This window comes from Carassius gibelio, chromosome A4, assembly GCF_023724105.1.
Source record: "Carassius gibelio isolate Cgi1373 ecotype wild population from Czech Republic chromosome A4, carGib1.2-hapl.c, whole genome shotgun sequence".
In the NCBI taxonomy this organism is placed as follows: domain Eukaryota; kingdom Metazoa; phylum Chordata; class Actinopteri; order Cypriniformes; family Cyprinidae; genus Carassius; species Carassius gibelio.
The window spans coordinates 7,675,895-7,694,437 of NC_068374.1; the positions used below are offsets into that span (position 1 = coordinate 7,675,895).

The 18,543-nt window shown below is 39.6% G+C and overlaps 1 protein-coding gene across 6 annotated transcripts in view; it reads right to left on the minus strand.

The window, feature by feature from the left end:
- Positions 1 to 18,543, minus strand: part of LOC127967205 (NLR family CARD domain-containing protein 3-like) — a 102,658-nt gene that overhangs the window by 45,257 nt on the left and 38,858 nt on the right. For all 6 annotated transcript variants that reach the window (XR_008155797.1, XR_008155796.1, XM_052568311.1 and 3 more), the window contains one exon: positions 14,805 to 14,851. Coding sequence is in view for 4 of the 6 variants with exons in the window: in XM_052568311.1 (XP_052424271.1) it covers positions 14,805 to 14,851 (47 nt within the window). In the remaining 2 variants the exon portion in view is untranslated. The remainder of the gene's footprint in view (positions 1 to 14,804; positions 14,852 to 18,543) is intronic.

Sequence of the window (18,543 nt, forward strand, 5' to 3'; positions counted from 1 at the left end):
ACAAAACACCTTCACACCCCTGAAAACAACACAGCTGCGAACCTACAGAACACAAAACCAGACACCCAGCATAAACCTACAAACTCATCACAGAGAACGACCACCACTGGCTGCACAATACCAGGGACCCCCACAACATGCTAAAATCCACATCAGGATACCCCATGCACCAGCACTACACCACCACAGATCTACACCAGCCCATCAGCAGAAACCCCAGTTTGCACCAGATCACCACCCAAGACACCCACAACCACAAAAACATCACTCCAGGCAGAGAAGCAACATGAGGAACAACCCAACATCAGCAGCAGCAACCAGCCTTCCACCCGCTCATGCAGCCTCAGGTGACAACACACCAAACCCAGCACCACTCCCACACTCCAGGAGCTACGCTCAGGCCCTGAAAGGACAAGCAAATACACTGGAGATGAGTGAGATCAGACAGCTGCTGAACTACATCAGTGCCCAGCTGACAGCATGAAAGGCCACACAGCATGCAAACACCTGCCTAACAATGAAAAAAAAAAAAAAAAACTTTTCTTTTCCAAAACACTATATTACATTAGAAAAGGATTACCTCTATTTTTGAAAACAAGAACTCTATACCGTGAACTCTTAAAATGACTCTGTCAATATCAACGTGGAATATTCAAGGATTGAATTCAGCAGCCTTTGGGCTAAAGAGCTCAAACACTGAATTCCAGAAGAGCATCAAAGATATGGATATTATAATTCTACAGGAGACATGGAGCAGGGCAGACACCGTCACCCACTGCCCACCCAACTACAGAGAAATCATCCTACCATCACAAAAACTCAACACAGTCCGACAGGGAAGAGACTCAGGAGGACAAATAATCTGGTACAAATCAAAACTCCACAAACACATCAACACAGTGAAGCAGTGCAAATACTACACCTGGCTTAAAATCCACAAGGAACTGCTCCCATCCAAAAAAGATATATACCTGTGTGCCATATACATCCCACCATCAGAGTCCCCCTACTACAGAGAAGACACGTTCTCCATATTAGAGGAAGAGACAAGCCACTTCCAGGCCCAGGGAAATGTGCTCATCTGTGGAGACCTGAACGCAAGAACAGGACTACAGCCGGACTTCACTGACACACAAGGGAGCAAATACATCAACAACAAACTGACTGTTATTAATAACACATTCTCCCATATCCACAGAAATAACCATGATCATATAGTGAATAAGAATGGGAAAGACCTCCTGCAGCTCTGTCGAAGCCTGGGTCTGTATATCATCAACGGTAGGTTACGAGGAGACACTTTAGGAAGAGTCACATTTTGCTCACCTCTTGGGAATAGCACAGTTGACTATATGATAACAGATATAGATCCTTCATCTCTCAGATCATTCACTGTTAGAGAACTAACCCCTCTGTCCGATCACAGTCAAATCACTGTGTATCTCAAAAAGACTGAAAATAACATTAACACAAAGCCCAGTAAACTGTACAATATCAGAAAACCATACAGATGGGCCGAAAACAGCGCTGAAGAATATCAGAAAGCACTCAGCAGCCAAAAAATACAAGCACTTATAGATAACTTTCTAAATAACATCTATGCTCACACCAATGAAGGTGTCAATCTTGCGGTCAAAGATTTAAATTACATATTTGAAAAATCAGCAAAACAATCCAAATTGAAAACAAAATCTGGAAAAAATCTAATACCCAAAAATGACAAAAATTGGTTTGATCAGGACTGCCAAACTATTCGCAAACAAATGAGAACACTTTCAAATCAGAAACACAGAGATCCAAATAATACAGAGATCCGCCTTCTTTACTGTGCAACACTAAAACATTACAAACATACACTCAGAACCAAAAAAGCACAATACACCCAAAACCAACTCACAATAATTGAGAAGTCAGTCAACACAAACCAATTTTGGAATAACTGGAACAATCTGAAAAAAACTGATCATGAAGAATTGGCAATCCAAAATGGAGAAATATGGGAAAGTCATTTCCAAACACTGTTTAATAAAGTACAAACAGACAAAAACTGTAAACAAAACCAAACAATCAACCAATTGGAAAAACTAGAATTAGCAATCAAAGATAACCAAAACCCATTAGATTTCCCAATAACTGATAAAGAACTTAAAGAAAAAATCAAAAACCTCCAACCCAGAAAAGCATCTGGACCTGATGGGATATTAAATGAAATGATAAAACACACAAGCAGTCAATTTCAATTGGCCATTCTAAAACTATTCAATGTGATTCTAAGTGTAGGTCACTTCCCTGACATCTGGAATCAAGGCTTGATCACACCAATCTTTAAAAACGGAGATAAATTTGATCCTAACAACTACAGAGGCATCTGTGTGAGCAGCAACCTGGGAAAGTTATTCTGTAGCATAATAAACGCTCGACTATTAGACTTCATCACCACACACAAGGTACTGAGTAGAAGTCAAATTGGATTTTTACCAAATTACCGCACATCTGACCACATCTATACATTACATACTCTAATTGAAAAACATGTCAACCAAGAAAAAGTAAAATATATGCATGCTTTATTGACTTTAAAAAAGCTTTGGACTCAATTTGGCACCAAGGACTGTTTTACAAACTTATTGAAAGCGGCATAGGAGGTAAAACCTATGACCTTATCAAATCAATGTACACTGAAAGTAAATGTGGCGTAAAAATCGGCACCCAACGTACGAGGTATCTTTCCCAAGAGCGTGGTGTGAGACAGGGCTGCTGCTTAAGCCCAACATTATTTAACATTTACATCAATGAACTGGCAAGCAGTATGGAGCGATCCGCAGCCCCTGGCCTCACACTACACACCTCACAGATCAAATGCCTGCTGTATGCTGACGATCTGGTTCTGCTGTCTCCCACTCAAAATGGTCTACAGCAGAACCTGGACCTGCTAGAACAATACTGCCAGACCTGGGCCCTGACAGTCAACCTGAAGAAAACCACAAGCATGATCTTCCAGAAAAGATCCAGATCCCAGGGAACACAACACACATTTACACTAGGCACTAACCCGATAACACACACATCACACTACAACTACCTGGGTCTGAAAATCACATCCACAGGAAACTTTAATCATGCTGTGAATGAACTGAGAGATAAAGCACGCAGGGCCTTCTATGCCATAAAACGGCAATGTCCTATAGAAATCCCTATTAGAATTTGGCTGAAAATATTAGAATCAGTAGTTGAGCCCATTGCACTCTATGGCAGTGAGGTGTGGGGTCCACTGACCAATCCAAATCAAGATTTCACCAAATGGGAAAAACATCCAATTGAGACCCTGCATGCAGAACTGTGTAAAAATATATTACACGTGCACTGGCACACAACAAATAACGCATGCAGGGCAGAATTAGTCAAATATCCTCTAATCGTAAAGATACAAAAAAGGGCAATTAAATTCTGGATACATCTGAAACTCAGTGACCCCCAATCATATCATTATAAAGCCCTTCAATACCAAGAGATGAGCAAAGAAAGCAGTCCCCTCCCTCAGCTGATCCAGAGCTTCAGTCCTGATGCTCCACTAACATCTACTGATGCTCTGAATCACATCAGAATCAATCAGATTACTGCACAAATCAAACACAATTACATCACTCACTGGCAAACCCAAACAGAACAACAGAGTAAAATGCGATGCTATTTGGCTCTAAAGAGAGAGTACAGTATGGCAGAGTATCTGTACACAGTGTCAGATCAGAAACTGAGAAGCACACTGACCAGATACAGACTCAGCGGACACAAGCTGAAGATAGAGACGGGCAGACACAGAAAAACATGGCTGCCAGCGGAGCAGAGACTGTGTTCACACTGTGATCTGAATCAGATGGAAACAGAACTGCACTTCTTAACAGAATGCTCCAAATACACGGACATACGGACAGGGTTCTATGATAAAATACAGCAGATCCATCAGACATTTAAAACTCTTCCGAACCAGGAGAAACTGCCGTATCTGTTAGGAGAACACAAGAACTGCTGTGTGTTTGCTGCTCAATATGTGTCTGCCTGTCATGATGTTAGAGAAAACACTCAACCTGCCCTGACCTGATGTTTCCAGCACATGTAGATTATGTTACGCCATATTACTGTGTTGTATTACTTAGATGTATATTTTGCCTCTGTAAATCTAATACCATATTCTATTTTATTTTATTTCTAACTTATACATTCACATACACTAATTCACTTTGCACTACATGGTTAATACTTTTTATATATTTTATTATTACTATTATTCTTTTTCTTTCTGTAAATACATATGTGCACTATTTGTAAGCAGCCCAGCTGCCACTGCTTTGGCAATACAAATGTACAGTTTTTGTCATGCCAATAAAGCTCACCTAAATTGAAATTGAAATTGAGAGTGTGTGTGTGTGTGTGTGTGTGTGTGTGTGTGTGTGTTGAGAGAGAGAGAGAGAGAGAGAGTGTGTGTGTGTGTTGAGAGAGAGAGAGAGAGAGAGAGAGAGAGAGAGTGTGTGTGTGTGTGTGAGAGAGAGTGTGTGTGTGTGTGTGTGTGTGTGTGTGAGAGAGAGAGTGTGTGTGTGTGTGTGTGTGTGTGTGTGTGTTGAGAGAGAGAGAGAGAGAGAGAGAGTGTGTGTGTGTTGAGAGAGAGAGAGAGAGAGAGAGAGAGAGAGACCACCCTAACGCTGAACTCCACAACATCCAACACATGCTGAGTATCATCTGCTCTCACCTACTAACACACAGTGGACAGTGGTAAAAAAAAAAAAAGAAAAAAAAAAAAGTATTTTTTATATATTCTGTGGTATTAATCTGTTTAATATGGAATTGTTGATGTTTTGAGTTCCTACCACAACCTTAATCCCATCTTTCATTCTTCTAATTTTAATCTGTAGTAATTTTGCATCATTTCTCTTTTCTCAAAATAGCAAACAAACCATACACATTAATTTAAAAGTTTACGATGAAATCACTTAGTTTTTCTACGTGGAATATTCAAGGTCTAAACTCCTCAGTCTTTGGCCTAAAAAGTAGACATTCTGATTTTATGAAAGAACTACAAGACCTAGATGTCATCATCTTACAGGAAACCTGGTGTAGAGGAGATGCGTTCACTAGCTGTCCCTCAGGATACAGAGAGATAATATTACCATCCGTCAAACTCTCATCAGTCACACAAGGGAGAGACTCGGGAGGGATGATAATATGGATTAAATCTGAACTGCCCATAGAACTAATAAAAAAAGAACAACATCACTTGTGGCTAAAAATACAAAAAGGAATGATATCAGCATCTAAGCCTGTTTTCCTTTGTGCAGTTTACATTCCACCCCTCGAGTCTCTGTATTTCCAAGAGGAAACTTTCCAGAACATAGAGAGAGAAATCAGCCATTTCCAGGCCCAGGGAAATGTGCTGCTTATGGGCGATCTAAACGCCAGAACAGGAGCAGAATTAGATTTCATCGAATCGCACGGTAGCAGATTCATCACAGGCAATAACCACTTATACCCTTCTCACCCCAGCAGACAAAACTGTGATGAAACCGTGAACGCTCACGGACGGCAGCTGCTGCAGCTCTGCCGAGGACTGGCTCTGTACATCGTCAACGGGAGACTGCGAGGAGACTCGCTCGGCCGATACACCTACAGCTCAGCTCTGGGGAACAGCACTGTAGACTACACCATCACAGATCTAGACCTTTCCTCTCTGAGGGCATTCACAGTCAAACCCCTGAAACCTTTCTCAGACCACAGCCAAATCATCCTCTATATAAAGCAGTCTGAAACATCACCCCAACCAATTAGGACCCCATATCAAATGAGCAAAATAATGTCTTTCAAATGGACAGAAACCAGTGCCAGTAATTACAGCACTGCCGTCGAATCTTCAGAAATACAATCCCTCATACATTCATTCCAAATACAGGAATACCCTAAAAACCAATTCGGCATCAATCAGGAAGTACAAGACCTAAACAACATATTCTACAAAACAGCACAAAAAAGTAATTTGGCAATTGTTAAACCAAAGAAAAAATATTTAGATACTGACAAATGGTTTGATTTGGACTGTAAGGCTCTGAGAAAAAACCTCAGAAACTTATCAAATCAAAAACACAGACAACCAGATAATCCGGACCTCCGACTTCTTTACTGTGAGGCACTAAAACAGTATAAAGCCACACTCTGGCGGAAAAAAGCACAGTTTTTGCAAAGCCAGTTTGAAGAAATTGAAAAATCTATAAACTCACACAAATTTTGGGATAAATGGAAATTGCTATACAAACCAAATCAAGAAGTTCTGGCAATCCAAGATGGGGAGAAGTGGAAAAACCACTTCCAGGAATTATACACCCCAACTGAAATTCAAAATTCTAATCAAAATGAAATAATTAATAAACTAGACAATTTGGAAAGATCAATTAAAACAAACCAAAACCCTTTAGATTTCCCCATAACAATGAAAGAATTGGAAGAAAAATTAGGAGTCCTTGAGTCCAAGAAAGCCTGTGGTGTAGACAGCATCCTGAACGAGATGCTGAAACACACAGACCAAAGCTTCAGACTGGCCATGCTCAAACTGTTCAATGATGTTCTGTGTGTAGGGTTCTTCCCTGAGATCTGGAACAAGGGCCTCATCAGCCCCATCCACAAGAGCGGAGACAAACTAGACCCCAACAACTACCGAGGCATCTGTGTGAACAGTAACCTGGGGAAGGTTCTCTGCAGCATCTTAAACGCCAGACTTTTACACTTCCTTATGAAGCACAATGCCTTGAGTAAATCCCAAATTGGCTTTCTTCCAAAATGTCGCACTTCCGATCACATTTTTACATTACAAACACTAATTGACAAATATGTACATCAAAACAAAGAACACATTTTGCTTGTTTCGTTGATTTCAAGAAAGCATTCGATTCAATCTGGCACGAAGGATTATACCTAAAGCTTATCGACAGTGGAGTAGGGGGGAAATTCTATGATTTGATCAAATCGATGTACACAGCCAGCCAATGCGCTGTCAAAATTGGAAACCAAAGAACTGAATTTTTCCCCCAGGGGCGCGGAGTGAGACAGGGATGCGGCTTAAGCCCCACCCTCTTCAACATTTACATCAACCAATTGGCCAATATGTTAGAACATGCTCCCTTTCAAGGTCTCACTCTCCACGACACAGAGATCAAGTGTCTACTCTACACAGACGACCTGGTCCTCCTGTCGCCCACTAAAGAGGGGCTTCAGGACAGCCTGGATCTGCTGGAGGATTACTGTCAGTCCTGGGCCCTGACCGTCAACCTCCAGAAGACTAGAGTCATGATGTTCCAGAAACGCTCCAGATCTCAGGGACCAACACACACATTCACACTCTCACACAGAACCATTGAGAGCACAAAAGCATACACCTACCTCGGCCTGAAAATAACTCCAACTGGTAACTTTACTTTGGCTGTGAATGAACTCAAAGAGAAAGCTCAGAGGGCTTTCTATGCCATAAAACGATCAATCAAAATTGACATCCCAATCCAAATTTGGCTCAAACTTTTCAAATCAATAATTGAACCAATTGTTTTATATGGCAGTGAAGTGTGGGGTCCTTCTATAAAATTTGATTTTTTAAATTGGGAAAAACATCCGATTGAAACTCTACAATTAGATTTCTGTAAAAGAATACTCAAAGTCCAAAGAAAAACACCAAACAACGGATGCAGGGCAGAATTGGGCCAATACCCTCTCCTCCTCAACATCCAAAAACGAGCCATCAAATTCTGGAAACACCTGAAAATAAGCGACCCCAACACGTACCATTATAAAGCCCTCAAACACCAAGAGCTGAGCGTTACGAGGAGTCCCCTGTGCCAGCTGGTGCTGAGACTGACTGAGCTCTCTCCTGCAGAGATCAGCGCGCCTCAGCACACACACACACACACATTGTCAACACAGAACAAGACAAGTACATCACCCATTGGACAAACACCACTCAAAACCAACACAAACTGGAATGTTATTCGGCACTAAATCGAGAGTACAGTGTTGCGAGCTACCTGAGCACAGTGAATGATGTGAAGCTCAGGAAAACCCTGACGATGTACAGACTCAGCGAGCACAGCCTGGCCATCGAGACGGGCCGGCGCAGACAGACCTGGCTCTCCCGGGAGGACAGACTCTGCTTGCACTGCATTCTGGGAGTGCCGGAGACCGAGCTGCACTTCCTCACAGAATGCCCCAAATACGAACACATCAGAGACCAATATTACCCCAAAATGAACAAGATATTTCCTCAATTTAACACCTGTAATCCAACCCAAAAACTTAGATTCATCCTTGGCGAAGAAGCCAAATGCTCCAATTTAGCAGCTAGATTTGTAGCATCTCTCCACATCCTGAGGGAAGAGCAGAGCAGCAAACACCCAATCACACACACACTCACAGCCTAACACACACACACACACTCACAGCCTGACACACCCAATCACACACACACACACACTCACAGCCTAACACACCCAATCACACACACACCCACACTCACAGCCTAACACACCCAATCACACACACACACACACACACACACACGCACACACACACACACACTCACAGCCTAACACCCCATCAGACCTACACACATGTATATAATGTTAAATTCCAAGTTCAGTATTAGTTTATTTTAGTTTATGTGTGTTTTATGGACATGATTTTGATGTGTTTTATGGACATTATAATCCTTTTTTACTTTATTTATTAATCTTATAATATTATGCTTTATTTTATTTTATTTAACTATTATTATAATGTTTGGTGTACTTAATGTTCAAAATCAATTTCTATGTTGTTTTTTGATGCTTTGGCAATACAAAATGTATTTTTTTGTCATGCCAATAAAGCCTTCTGAATTGAATTGAATTGAATTGAGTGTGTGTGTGAGAGAGAGAGAGAGTGTTTGTGTGTGAGAGAGAGAGAGTGTGTGTGTGTGAGAGAGAGAGAGAGAGTGTGTGTGAGAGAGAGAGACAGAGAGAGAAAGACAGAGAGAGAGAGAGTGTATGTGTGTGTGTGAGAGAGATTGATTGATTTGATTTTAACATCTTTATTTATACAAACAAGATTTCTCTACAATAGAATAAAAAAAAATTAAAAAAAAAATAAGTTATGAGTGATTTCATGAAAACCATTTAACTCAAACCTATACCACAATACCACATATCGTCTACAACAGAGCACAACACATCTTTATAACACCAGATGAAAATGAATTCCTCTATATTATTGATAGAAGAATAAAAATCAAAATCAACCTTCAGTCTGGCTTTCATCATTCTGACAAACAAAGTGCTAGCATCACAATCAAGAGACCCATCTACTTTATTTCTCCTGCTAATATAAATAGCCATTTTTGCTTGACCTAAAACAAAATTAAAAAGCTGGCATTTCTGTCTGTATTTTTGACTGTATCTATATCCCAGAATAAACATCTCTTTAGTGTAAACTTCTCCAAACATTGTGAACAATTGTTGTAACAATGTAAAGAAATTACAAAGTCTGCTACATTCTGAAAAACAATGATACACTGTTTCCCTTTGCAAACAGAAAGGACAATTTCCATTTACATTAGAATTAATAACAGAGATAAAAGCATTGACAGCCACAATTCCATGTAACACTCTCCATTGTAAATCCCCGACTTTTTTCGTTAGGGGTGGTTTATAAAGAGTTCTCCACTCAGGCTTGACCTCATCATCAAGCCCGAAATGTTCTCTCCAGGGAGTATCAACTCGCCCATTCAATTTGTCTTTATTTAAAATCTTGACCAAAGACTTATACATAGATTTCCCTGTCATTGTGACCACATTGTTTGTGAGAGTTTCAGTTAACTCTAGCATTGGACCAGTGCAGTTTTTAAAATCAGGAGCAAGAATTAATGAGGGGAATATATCATTACTATCCGGTTGACAAAGTCCATTACAATATTCATTGCACAAGGAGATTTCAGTCTGTGTGAGTTCACCTTTCAAACTGTTAAGTAAATGATTTACAGTCCTAATAGATCAGACTCCTATATGAGAGGCTAGTTTTTCAGTGTTAGACAAGTTTGGGCCAGTCATATCAAAGACATGTTTCAGAGTAACAACTCCCACTGAAATGAAACGCTGTGCCATAAAAGGCCCAGCTAAGAGCTCTATGTTGAAACGTGTCCCATACAGCACCGGCTCTTTCAACAACCAAAACAGTGAATCACTGCTTGTCGTCACTTTCTGGATCATCCCCCACACAGTAAACACCCCCTGATAAAACTTAGGAAGATTGCAAAGTTTGCGAGTCTTCAGATCCATTAAAAATAACGACTGAGCTAGGCCCAAATTCCCACTTTGGCTCAATATGGTGTGGGCCAAGGGTCTCCAGACAAGGTTTTCTGGTCCAAACAGAAGTCTCTGAATAAATTGAAGTCTGAAAGTAGCACCTCTACTAGCGAGATGAACAAGTCCTTGACCCCCTTCTTCCTTGGGCAAAAACAAAAGGCACTGTGGGACCCAATGTAAATGATCCCAGAAAAAATTAACTAACACTGCTTGTATTTTTGCCAGCAACTGTGCGGGAGGATCAACACACATCAGGCGATGCCACAACATAGATGACACTAGGTTGTTGATCACCAATACACGCCCCCTAAAAGACATGTGTGGTAAAATTCACTTCCATTTCTTGAGACGTCCTTCAATTTTTTCTAAGACATTATCCCAATTTTTACACACAAAACAATGGTCTCCTAAAAACAGATACTTAAAACCACCCTTAACCCAAGACAACCCATTAGGCAATACAGTCTTTTTAACTAATTCAACACCAAAAGATATGGCTTCTCTTTTTCCCCAGTTGACTTTTGCAGATGACAAAACACTGAAATCATTTATACATTCAACAAGAACATTAATGTCATCTTGATTCTTGACAAAAATCACCACATCATCAGCATACGCAGATAATTTAAAAACAGAATTGCAACCAGGAAGAAATACACCTGAAAGGAGCCTTCTTAGTTTGTGTAGGAAAGGCTCGATGGCTAGTGAGTAAAGCATTCCAGAGAGAGAACAACCCTGCCTAATTCCTCTCTGAACCTTAAAAAGAGCACTTAATCCTCCATTAATCTTCAGTAAACTCTCAATGTCTCTGTATAAAACCTGGATCATGGCTATAAAACCTGGACTAAAACCAAATGCTTCCAACGTTTGCCATAAGTATTGATGTTCAACTCTGTCAAACGCTTTTTCTTGGTCTATTGAAATTAAACCAAGTTCACAACCCAAAAAACTGGAGAAGTCCAAAACATCACGAATTAAAATAATGTTGTCTGAGATCAATCTGTTAGGAATGCAGTATGTCTGGTCCACATGTATAGTTTGCTCCATTGCTTTTTTCAGTCTCATGGCTAATATTTTCGAGAGCAGCTTGTAATCAGCTGACAGTAAAGCCACTGGTCGCCAATTTTTAATCTCTTGCAGGTCACCTTTCTTAGGAAGAAGAGTAAGGATCGCCCTCCTGCAGCTTAGTGGTAAAAAACCTTTTTCAAGACTGTCCATTAGCACAATTAACAAGTCTTTACCAATTTCATTCCAAAAAACTTTATAGAAGTCCACAGGAATCCCATCAATAACTGGAGACTTGCCACTCTCTAGGCTCTGCAGTGCAGCGTATAATTCAGCTTGAGAGATTGGAGTACCCAGCTCCATGTTAGTCTCCTCTGAGACCTGTGGTAAGCCCTCATAAAAGCCCTGTGCTTCTTCTTGTATGTCTTGAGACTCTTTCTTGAACAGTTTCTCAAAAAAGTAAACAGTACATTTACGAATCTCTTCAGATTCATGCAGTAGTTGTCCGTTATTGTTTCGCAAAGAATGGATGAGTCACCTTTGCCCATTCTTTCGTTCCAGGGCAAAGAAAAAATGAGAAGGAGCATCCATTTTAACCACATTTTGAAAACGCGAACAGACCAAAGCACCTTAAGCAGAAAAACCTAACAGGTTGGACAGAGTTGTTTTTTTCCTTTTGAGACTTGTAAAGTGTTCTTTTTCTCCCGTGGAGTCTGCCAACTCTTGCAGCTCCGCTATTTCATTCTCTAAGGCTTTCATAGATCTGTTCATATCTTTAGTCACATTTAGAGTATATTGTAAACAAAGCTGTTTAATTTTACTCTTTCCTATGTCCCACCACTGTTGCAAAGAAACATATTCAGATTTTGTATTTTTAAAACCATCCCAAAAAAACTTAAAAGTATCTCTAAAAGAAATGTCATCAAGCAAAGCTACATTAAAATGCCAAAAAGCACTATTACATTTCACATCTTTGATAAAAATTGAGCACTGAACCAAAGAATGATCAGAAATACCAACAGGATGTATTGAACAATTTCTCAGAACATTTGTTTGATGTTTGAAACAATAAAATCGATCCAGTCTAGCTAAAGACAGAGAGTTATCTTTAGCATGAGCCAAGGTATATTGATGCTGGGAAGGATGAAAAAACCTCCAAACATCACATAAACTATTGGATTCAATTACATTGATTAAACATTTTTTGCTTGGACCATGAGGTTTTATTAAGTTTTGATTTCTATCAGCACTTGCAGCAGTACAGTTGAAATCACCCCCCAGAATCATATAACAATCATCAGAACAATTTCTTATGACATTATCTAAAGTGTTTAAAAATAACACCCTTTCAGTTCCCACAGTTGGAGCATACACATTAATAAAAATCAATTTTACATTTTCAAAGACAGCATGTAGCTTTAATAACCGGCCCTTAATAATTTCCTCAGTAACAGAAGATATTGGACTAAAATCTTTAGAAAAAAGGATGCCAACTCCACCGCTGTTATTATGACTAAGCTCTTAAGCTCTTCTAATGCTCTTATGACTAAGATGAACTTCCCCATCCCATTCTTTCTTCCACTCTGTTTCATTCTCTACTGAACTGTGTTTCTTGCAGAAATACAACATTACATTTTCTCACTTTAAATAGATTAAATAGAGCAGCCCTCTTCACATCCTCCCTTGCCCCATTAATGTTTAAAGATCCAAGCTTTACTTCACACATATTAGATGAAGAATTGTATTGAGCTTGCAATTTAAACAAACCAGAGAAAAGAGCACAGAGAAAAGAGAAGTACAAAAGAAAATTAACCATCATTAGCTATTTGCGATCTAACTTTGAGCATCAATTTCTTAAGACGATAGATTTCCTGATCACTGAAAATAGACTGATCAGTCCGATCAGTATTTTTCATACTCCGCTTAACTGAATCGAGAAACAACTTTAAATCCGGGAAGAAATCATCAACTCTAACTGATCTCATGCCTTTAGTGTCCTGTAGGAATGAACGGAGTCTAGTGAAAGAGTAAACGCTGTCCTCTTCCACCTGTGTGTCGGCACTAAACTCACACACACTCTCCTGCGAGTCCATCGGCTTCTCTTCAGACTGCGAGCCGTGCGCTAAAGTCAGCTTTGAAACATTACTGGCCTGGTCTACGTTCTTCATGTTATCTAGCTCCTTTCTTTTGATAGACTGTTTAGCCAGCTCGCTATCACACACCACATTCTCTTCATCATGAAGCGCCGATTCAGGTAATCTAGTAACGATATGAATACTATTAGCGCCTACCTTTGGATCCTGTTGAACTTCCAACTCCCTTTGCTTGCTCATTAATTCCTTCACAGGATTTCTAAAGTCACTTTCCTCACTTGCAGTTCGTTTATTTCCTTCTGTGGTAACTGAAATGCCGGCTCCACTTGTGCTCGGTTGTTCCGCCACCGCGTCAGCGGTTGACTCCGCTAACCTCTCCGGGCACGACCGGACCAGGTGCCCCACAGTTCCCCAGCCGAAACACTTCATCATCTCTGATGTTGCATGTACTGTGTAATCATATCCATCAATCTTAAACTTAAACACCAAGTTCAGCTCTTCATCATTGTTTTTGAGCACCATGAGCACCTGCCTCCTAAAAGACATGACATGTTTTAAATTAGGGGATTTACAGCTCATGGGGATCAATTTAATTGGAGACACTAGCTGTCCGTGTCTTTGTAACTCTTTAGCCAAAACTTCATTTTTGAAAAAAGGCAGAACATTAGAGATAATTACCTTTTTTGCAAGATTCACTAAAGAAAGAACAGGTATGAACGTATCCTGAATTACAACTCCATTCTCAATTAGCTGATTTGCTTTATCTATATCATCCAAAAAAATCACAACCGCGCTGTTCATCCTCGAAGCAGAATTGATGCTTCCATAACCGACCTCTTTTCCGACCGCTAAACTGCAATCCTCCACCGAACAACCGGGCGGCGGAGACAGCTTAATAGCGTGCCGGCGTGTGAGCTTAAACAAACCGAGCTGATCGCCCGCAGCCATGCTGCAGCCGTCGCTCTAAACAACTCACAATATCCTACACTAAAGTTCAAACAAAAATAACGATCAAGAAACAAAATAAGAAGGAGAAAAGTTTAGAAAACTCACTCACACTACCACGCGCTCTATCTCCAACGCACCCACCACACTCTCACATCGCCCCACACACGCGCACAGAGAGAGAGAGTGTGAGTGTGTGTGTGAGAGAGAGCGAGAGACAGTTTCTACATTATAAAAACCATTACGCCTATGGGATGTCCCCACTTTTCACAAAAACAAACGTGTGTGTGTGTGTGTGAGAGAGAGAGAGAGGGTATGTGTGTGTGTGTGTGTGTGTGAGAGAGAGAGAGAGAGAGAGAGAGAGAGGGTGTGTGTTTGTGTGTGTGTGTAGACGTACATTTCTTTATTCCTGCTGTAATCCTGGATTCTCCTCCATGATCCACGCTAGAAAACACAGAGTCACATTCAGTCAGTAAACACAAGTTTTAGTTTAGTCTATTATTTAATTATTTTAAATAATTTTTGATAGATTTAAAAAATATTGGGCTACAAATTATATGCAGTTGCTAAGGTACTTCGGGTGGTTGCTAGACTGTTGCTAGGGCACACCGGGTGGTTGCTAGGGTCTCACTATGCAGTTGCTAGAACTTCTACTGACAAAGAAGTGAAAGAACATTTCATCACAACAGCAGCAGCCTGAGCTTCTGTAATTCAGGAGTCAAAGAGACTCTGCGCTCCACTCGCTTCTAGCTGTCACTACGACAAATATCAGCTGCTTTGTTAAAAAAACACACATAAAACATTAAAGCTGAAATACAGCCTGAACGATGACAACAACACCTACATTTACTGGGCTACTGATATTCTAATCCATTTAACAGTTTATTACAGGGGTGTCAAACATACGGCCCACAGGAGCATTCTAAACATTCTAAATGACAGTTCCCATGTTTTGTGTAGCGAATACTCGCAGATGCCCTCAGGGAGAAGATACAGGGTCTCCTTATGTAAATACAACCGGTTCAAACATTCTTTTGTCCCAGTGTCAGTTAAGCTCATTAATGAGCAAATGTAGGGAGGTTTTTATCAGAACTGTAACATGTACCAGCATCTTTTTTAAATTCGTACCAGAATTTTTAATATGGATAGCATTTGTAGTGTGTGTTCGAATGTATCAGTACTGTATTGTGCACCGCACTTTAACATGCACCAGCACTTTACTGTGCATTGCACTTTAAATGTGTAATTGTAATTGCAATGTACTTCAAGTATTGAAGCTTGATCCTCTTGCACTTTGGTCCCCATCTGGTTTCCAGTTATGTACCCTCTCCTTTGTTGGATGTTTTATGTTGTCTATATGTTTTATGTCTGCCTATGCAGCAGTACCCTGTCTCTAAACCAAATTTCTCCCAAGGGAGACGAATAAATGAACTTGAGGAGGATTTTAAACAATAATATAAAATAATAAATTAAACCTCAGTTTGAAAATTAAATAAAGTGTGTTCGCTACAACATTTTATTTTGAAATTACTAATTAATTTACATTGACATTACACTTCGGGAGTCTGGACACTTAACAACCGGCACCAGAATCTCGAGCATCATGAGGATATGATGATAGCTGCGTTGTAACTCATTTTCTTGTGATTTTAAACATGTCCAAAAGAAGACATTTGGCCTGGAACGATGGACAGGCTATTTAAGGAGAAATGGAAAAAAAGTTATTATTATCTCTACGCCGTCTAATCAAAACTCGTGGCTAATATTAAATTACACTGTGACGCACTGGAGAGCTTTGTATGGAGAAAGTGTGCAATATTTATCATGTACTAATATCCTAACTGTTGTTTTAATGATGTGCGAACTGACATTTTGTAACTTTGCAAAAAAATAAAATAAAACACATTGTGAGAGTTTTTTCAGTGTCGGATGAAGGCTATCAGGTTACAATATAATTTAAGATATGATGCAAAAATGCCCTGTATTGTTTTTAATATTTATGTCATGATTGTAAAGAAATGTCTAACTATAACAAGAGTGTTGCTTTCCCGAGTTTCAGCGCGATCGCTTTTATACTAAAGCTCAACTAAAAAGATGCTAGTATTAAGTGTGTTACATTAGTCACAATGCTGTCTATCTCGGTTTCAGCAAGGAAAAGTTTTTAACAAGGCCAAAGTAAGACAAATTGTGTGTCTCTGTGCAGCACTGAGTATTTTGTTACTGAATAAATTTTTCTTGATCAAATGATTTGAATCTATGATTCAGTGGCCCATTCATAAAGACAATCACTAACTTCATTCATAAATGCATCAGCTGTTTTGAATGAGTCAGTTGATCACTCATCAAGACAGAGATTTTTAGTGTCATTTTTATCTATCCATGTCAGGCTTAAATCATCTAAAAAACTAAAAATATGGTTTTATATATATATATGTATATATATATATATATATATATATATATATATATATATATATATACAGTATTGTTCAAAATAATAGCAGTACAATGTGACTAACCAGAATAATCAAGGTTTTTAGTATATTTTTTATTGCTACGTGGCAAACAAGTTACCAGTAGGTTCAGTAGATTGTCAGAAAACAAACAAGACCCAGCATTCATGACATGCACGCTCTTAAGGCTGTGCAATTGGGCAATTAGTTGAAAGGGGTGTGTTCAAAAAAATAGCAGTGTCTACCTTTGACTGTACAAACTCAAAACTATTTTGTACAAACATTTTTTTTTTCTGGGATTTAGCAATCCTGTGAATCACTAAACTAATATTTAGTTGTATGACCACAGTTTTTTAAAACTACTTGACATCTGTGTGGCATGGAGTCAACCAACTTGTGGCACCTCTCAGCTGTTATTCCACTCCATGATTCTTCAACAACATTCAACAATTCATTCACATTTCTTGGTTTTGCTTCAGAAACAGCATTTTTGATATCACCCCACAAGTTCTCAATTGGATTAAGGTCTGGAGATTGGGCTGGCCACTCCATAACATTAATTTTGTTGGTTTGGAACCAAGACTTTGCCCGTTTACTAGTGTTTTTTGGGTCATTGTCTTGTTGAAACAACCATTTCAAGGGCATGTCCTCTTCAGCATAGGGCAACATGACCTCTTCAAGTATTTTAACATATGAAAACTGATCCATGATCCCTGGTATGCGATAAATAGGCCCAACACCATAGTAGGAGAAACATGCCCATATCATGATGCTTGCACCTCCATGCTTCACTGTCTTCACTCTGTACTGTGGCTTGAATTCAGAGTTTGGGGGTCGTCTCACAAACTGCCTGTGGCCCTTGGACCCAAAAAGAACAATTTTACTCTCATCAGTCCACAAAATGTTCCTCCATTTCTCTTTAGGCCAGTTGATGTGTTCTTTGGCAAATTGTAACCTCTTCTGCACATGCCTTTTTTTTAACAGAGGGACTTTGCGGGGGATTCTTGGAAACAGATTAGCTTCACACAGACGTCTTCTAACTGTCACAGTACTTACAGGTAACTCCAGACTGTCTTTGATCATCCTGGAGGTGATCATTGGCTGAGCCTTTGCCATTCTGGTTATTCCTCTATCCATTTTGATGGTTGTCTTCCGTTTTCTTCCACGTCTCTCTGGTTTTGCTCTCCATTTTAAGGCATTGGAGATCATTTTAGCTGAACAGCCTATCATTTTTTGCACCTCTTTATAGGTTTTCCCCTCTCTAATCAACTTTTTAATCAAAGTACGCTGTTCTTCTGAACAATGTCTTGAACGACCCATTTTCCTCAGCTTTCAAATGCATGTTCAACAAGTGTTGGCTTCATCCTTAAATAGGGGCCACCTGATTCACACCTGTTTCTTCACAAAATTGATGACCTCAGTGATTGAATGCCACACTGCTATTTTTTTTAACACACCCCTTTCAACTAATTCAACTAATTGCCCAATTGCACAGCCTTAAGAGCGTGCATATCATGAATGCTGGGTCTCATTTGTTTTCTGAGAATCTACTGAACCTACTGGTAACTTGTTTGCCACGTAGCAATAAAAAAATATACGAAAAACCTTGATTATTCTGGTTAGTCACATTGTACTGCTATTATTTTGAACAATACTGTATATACACACACACACACACATAAA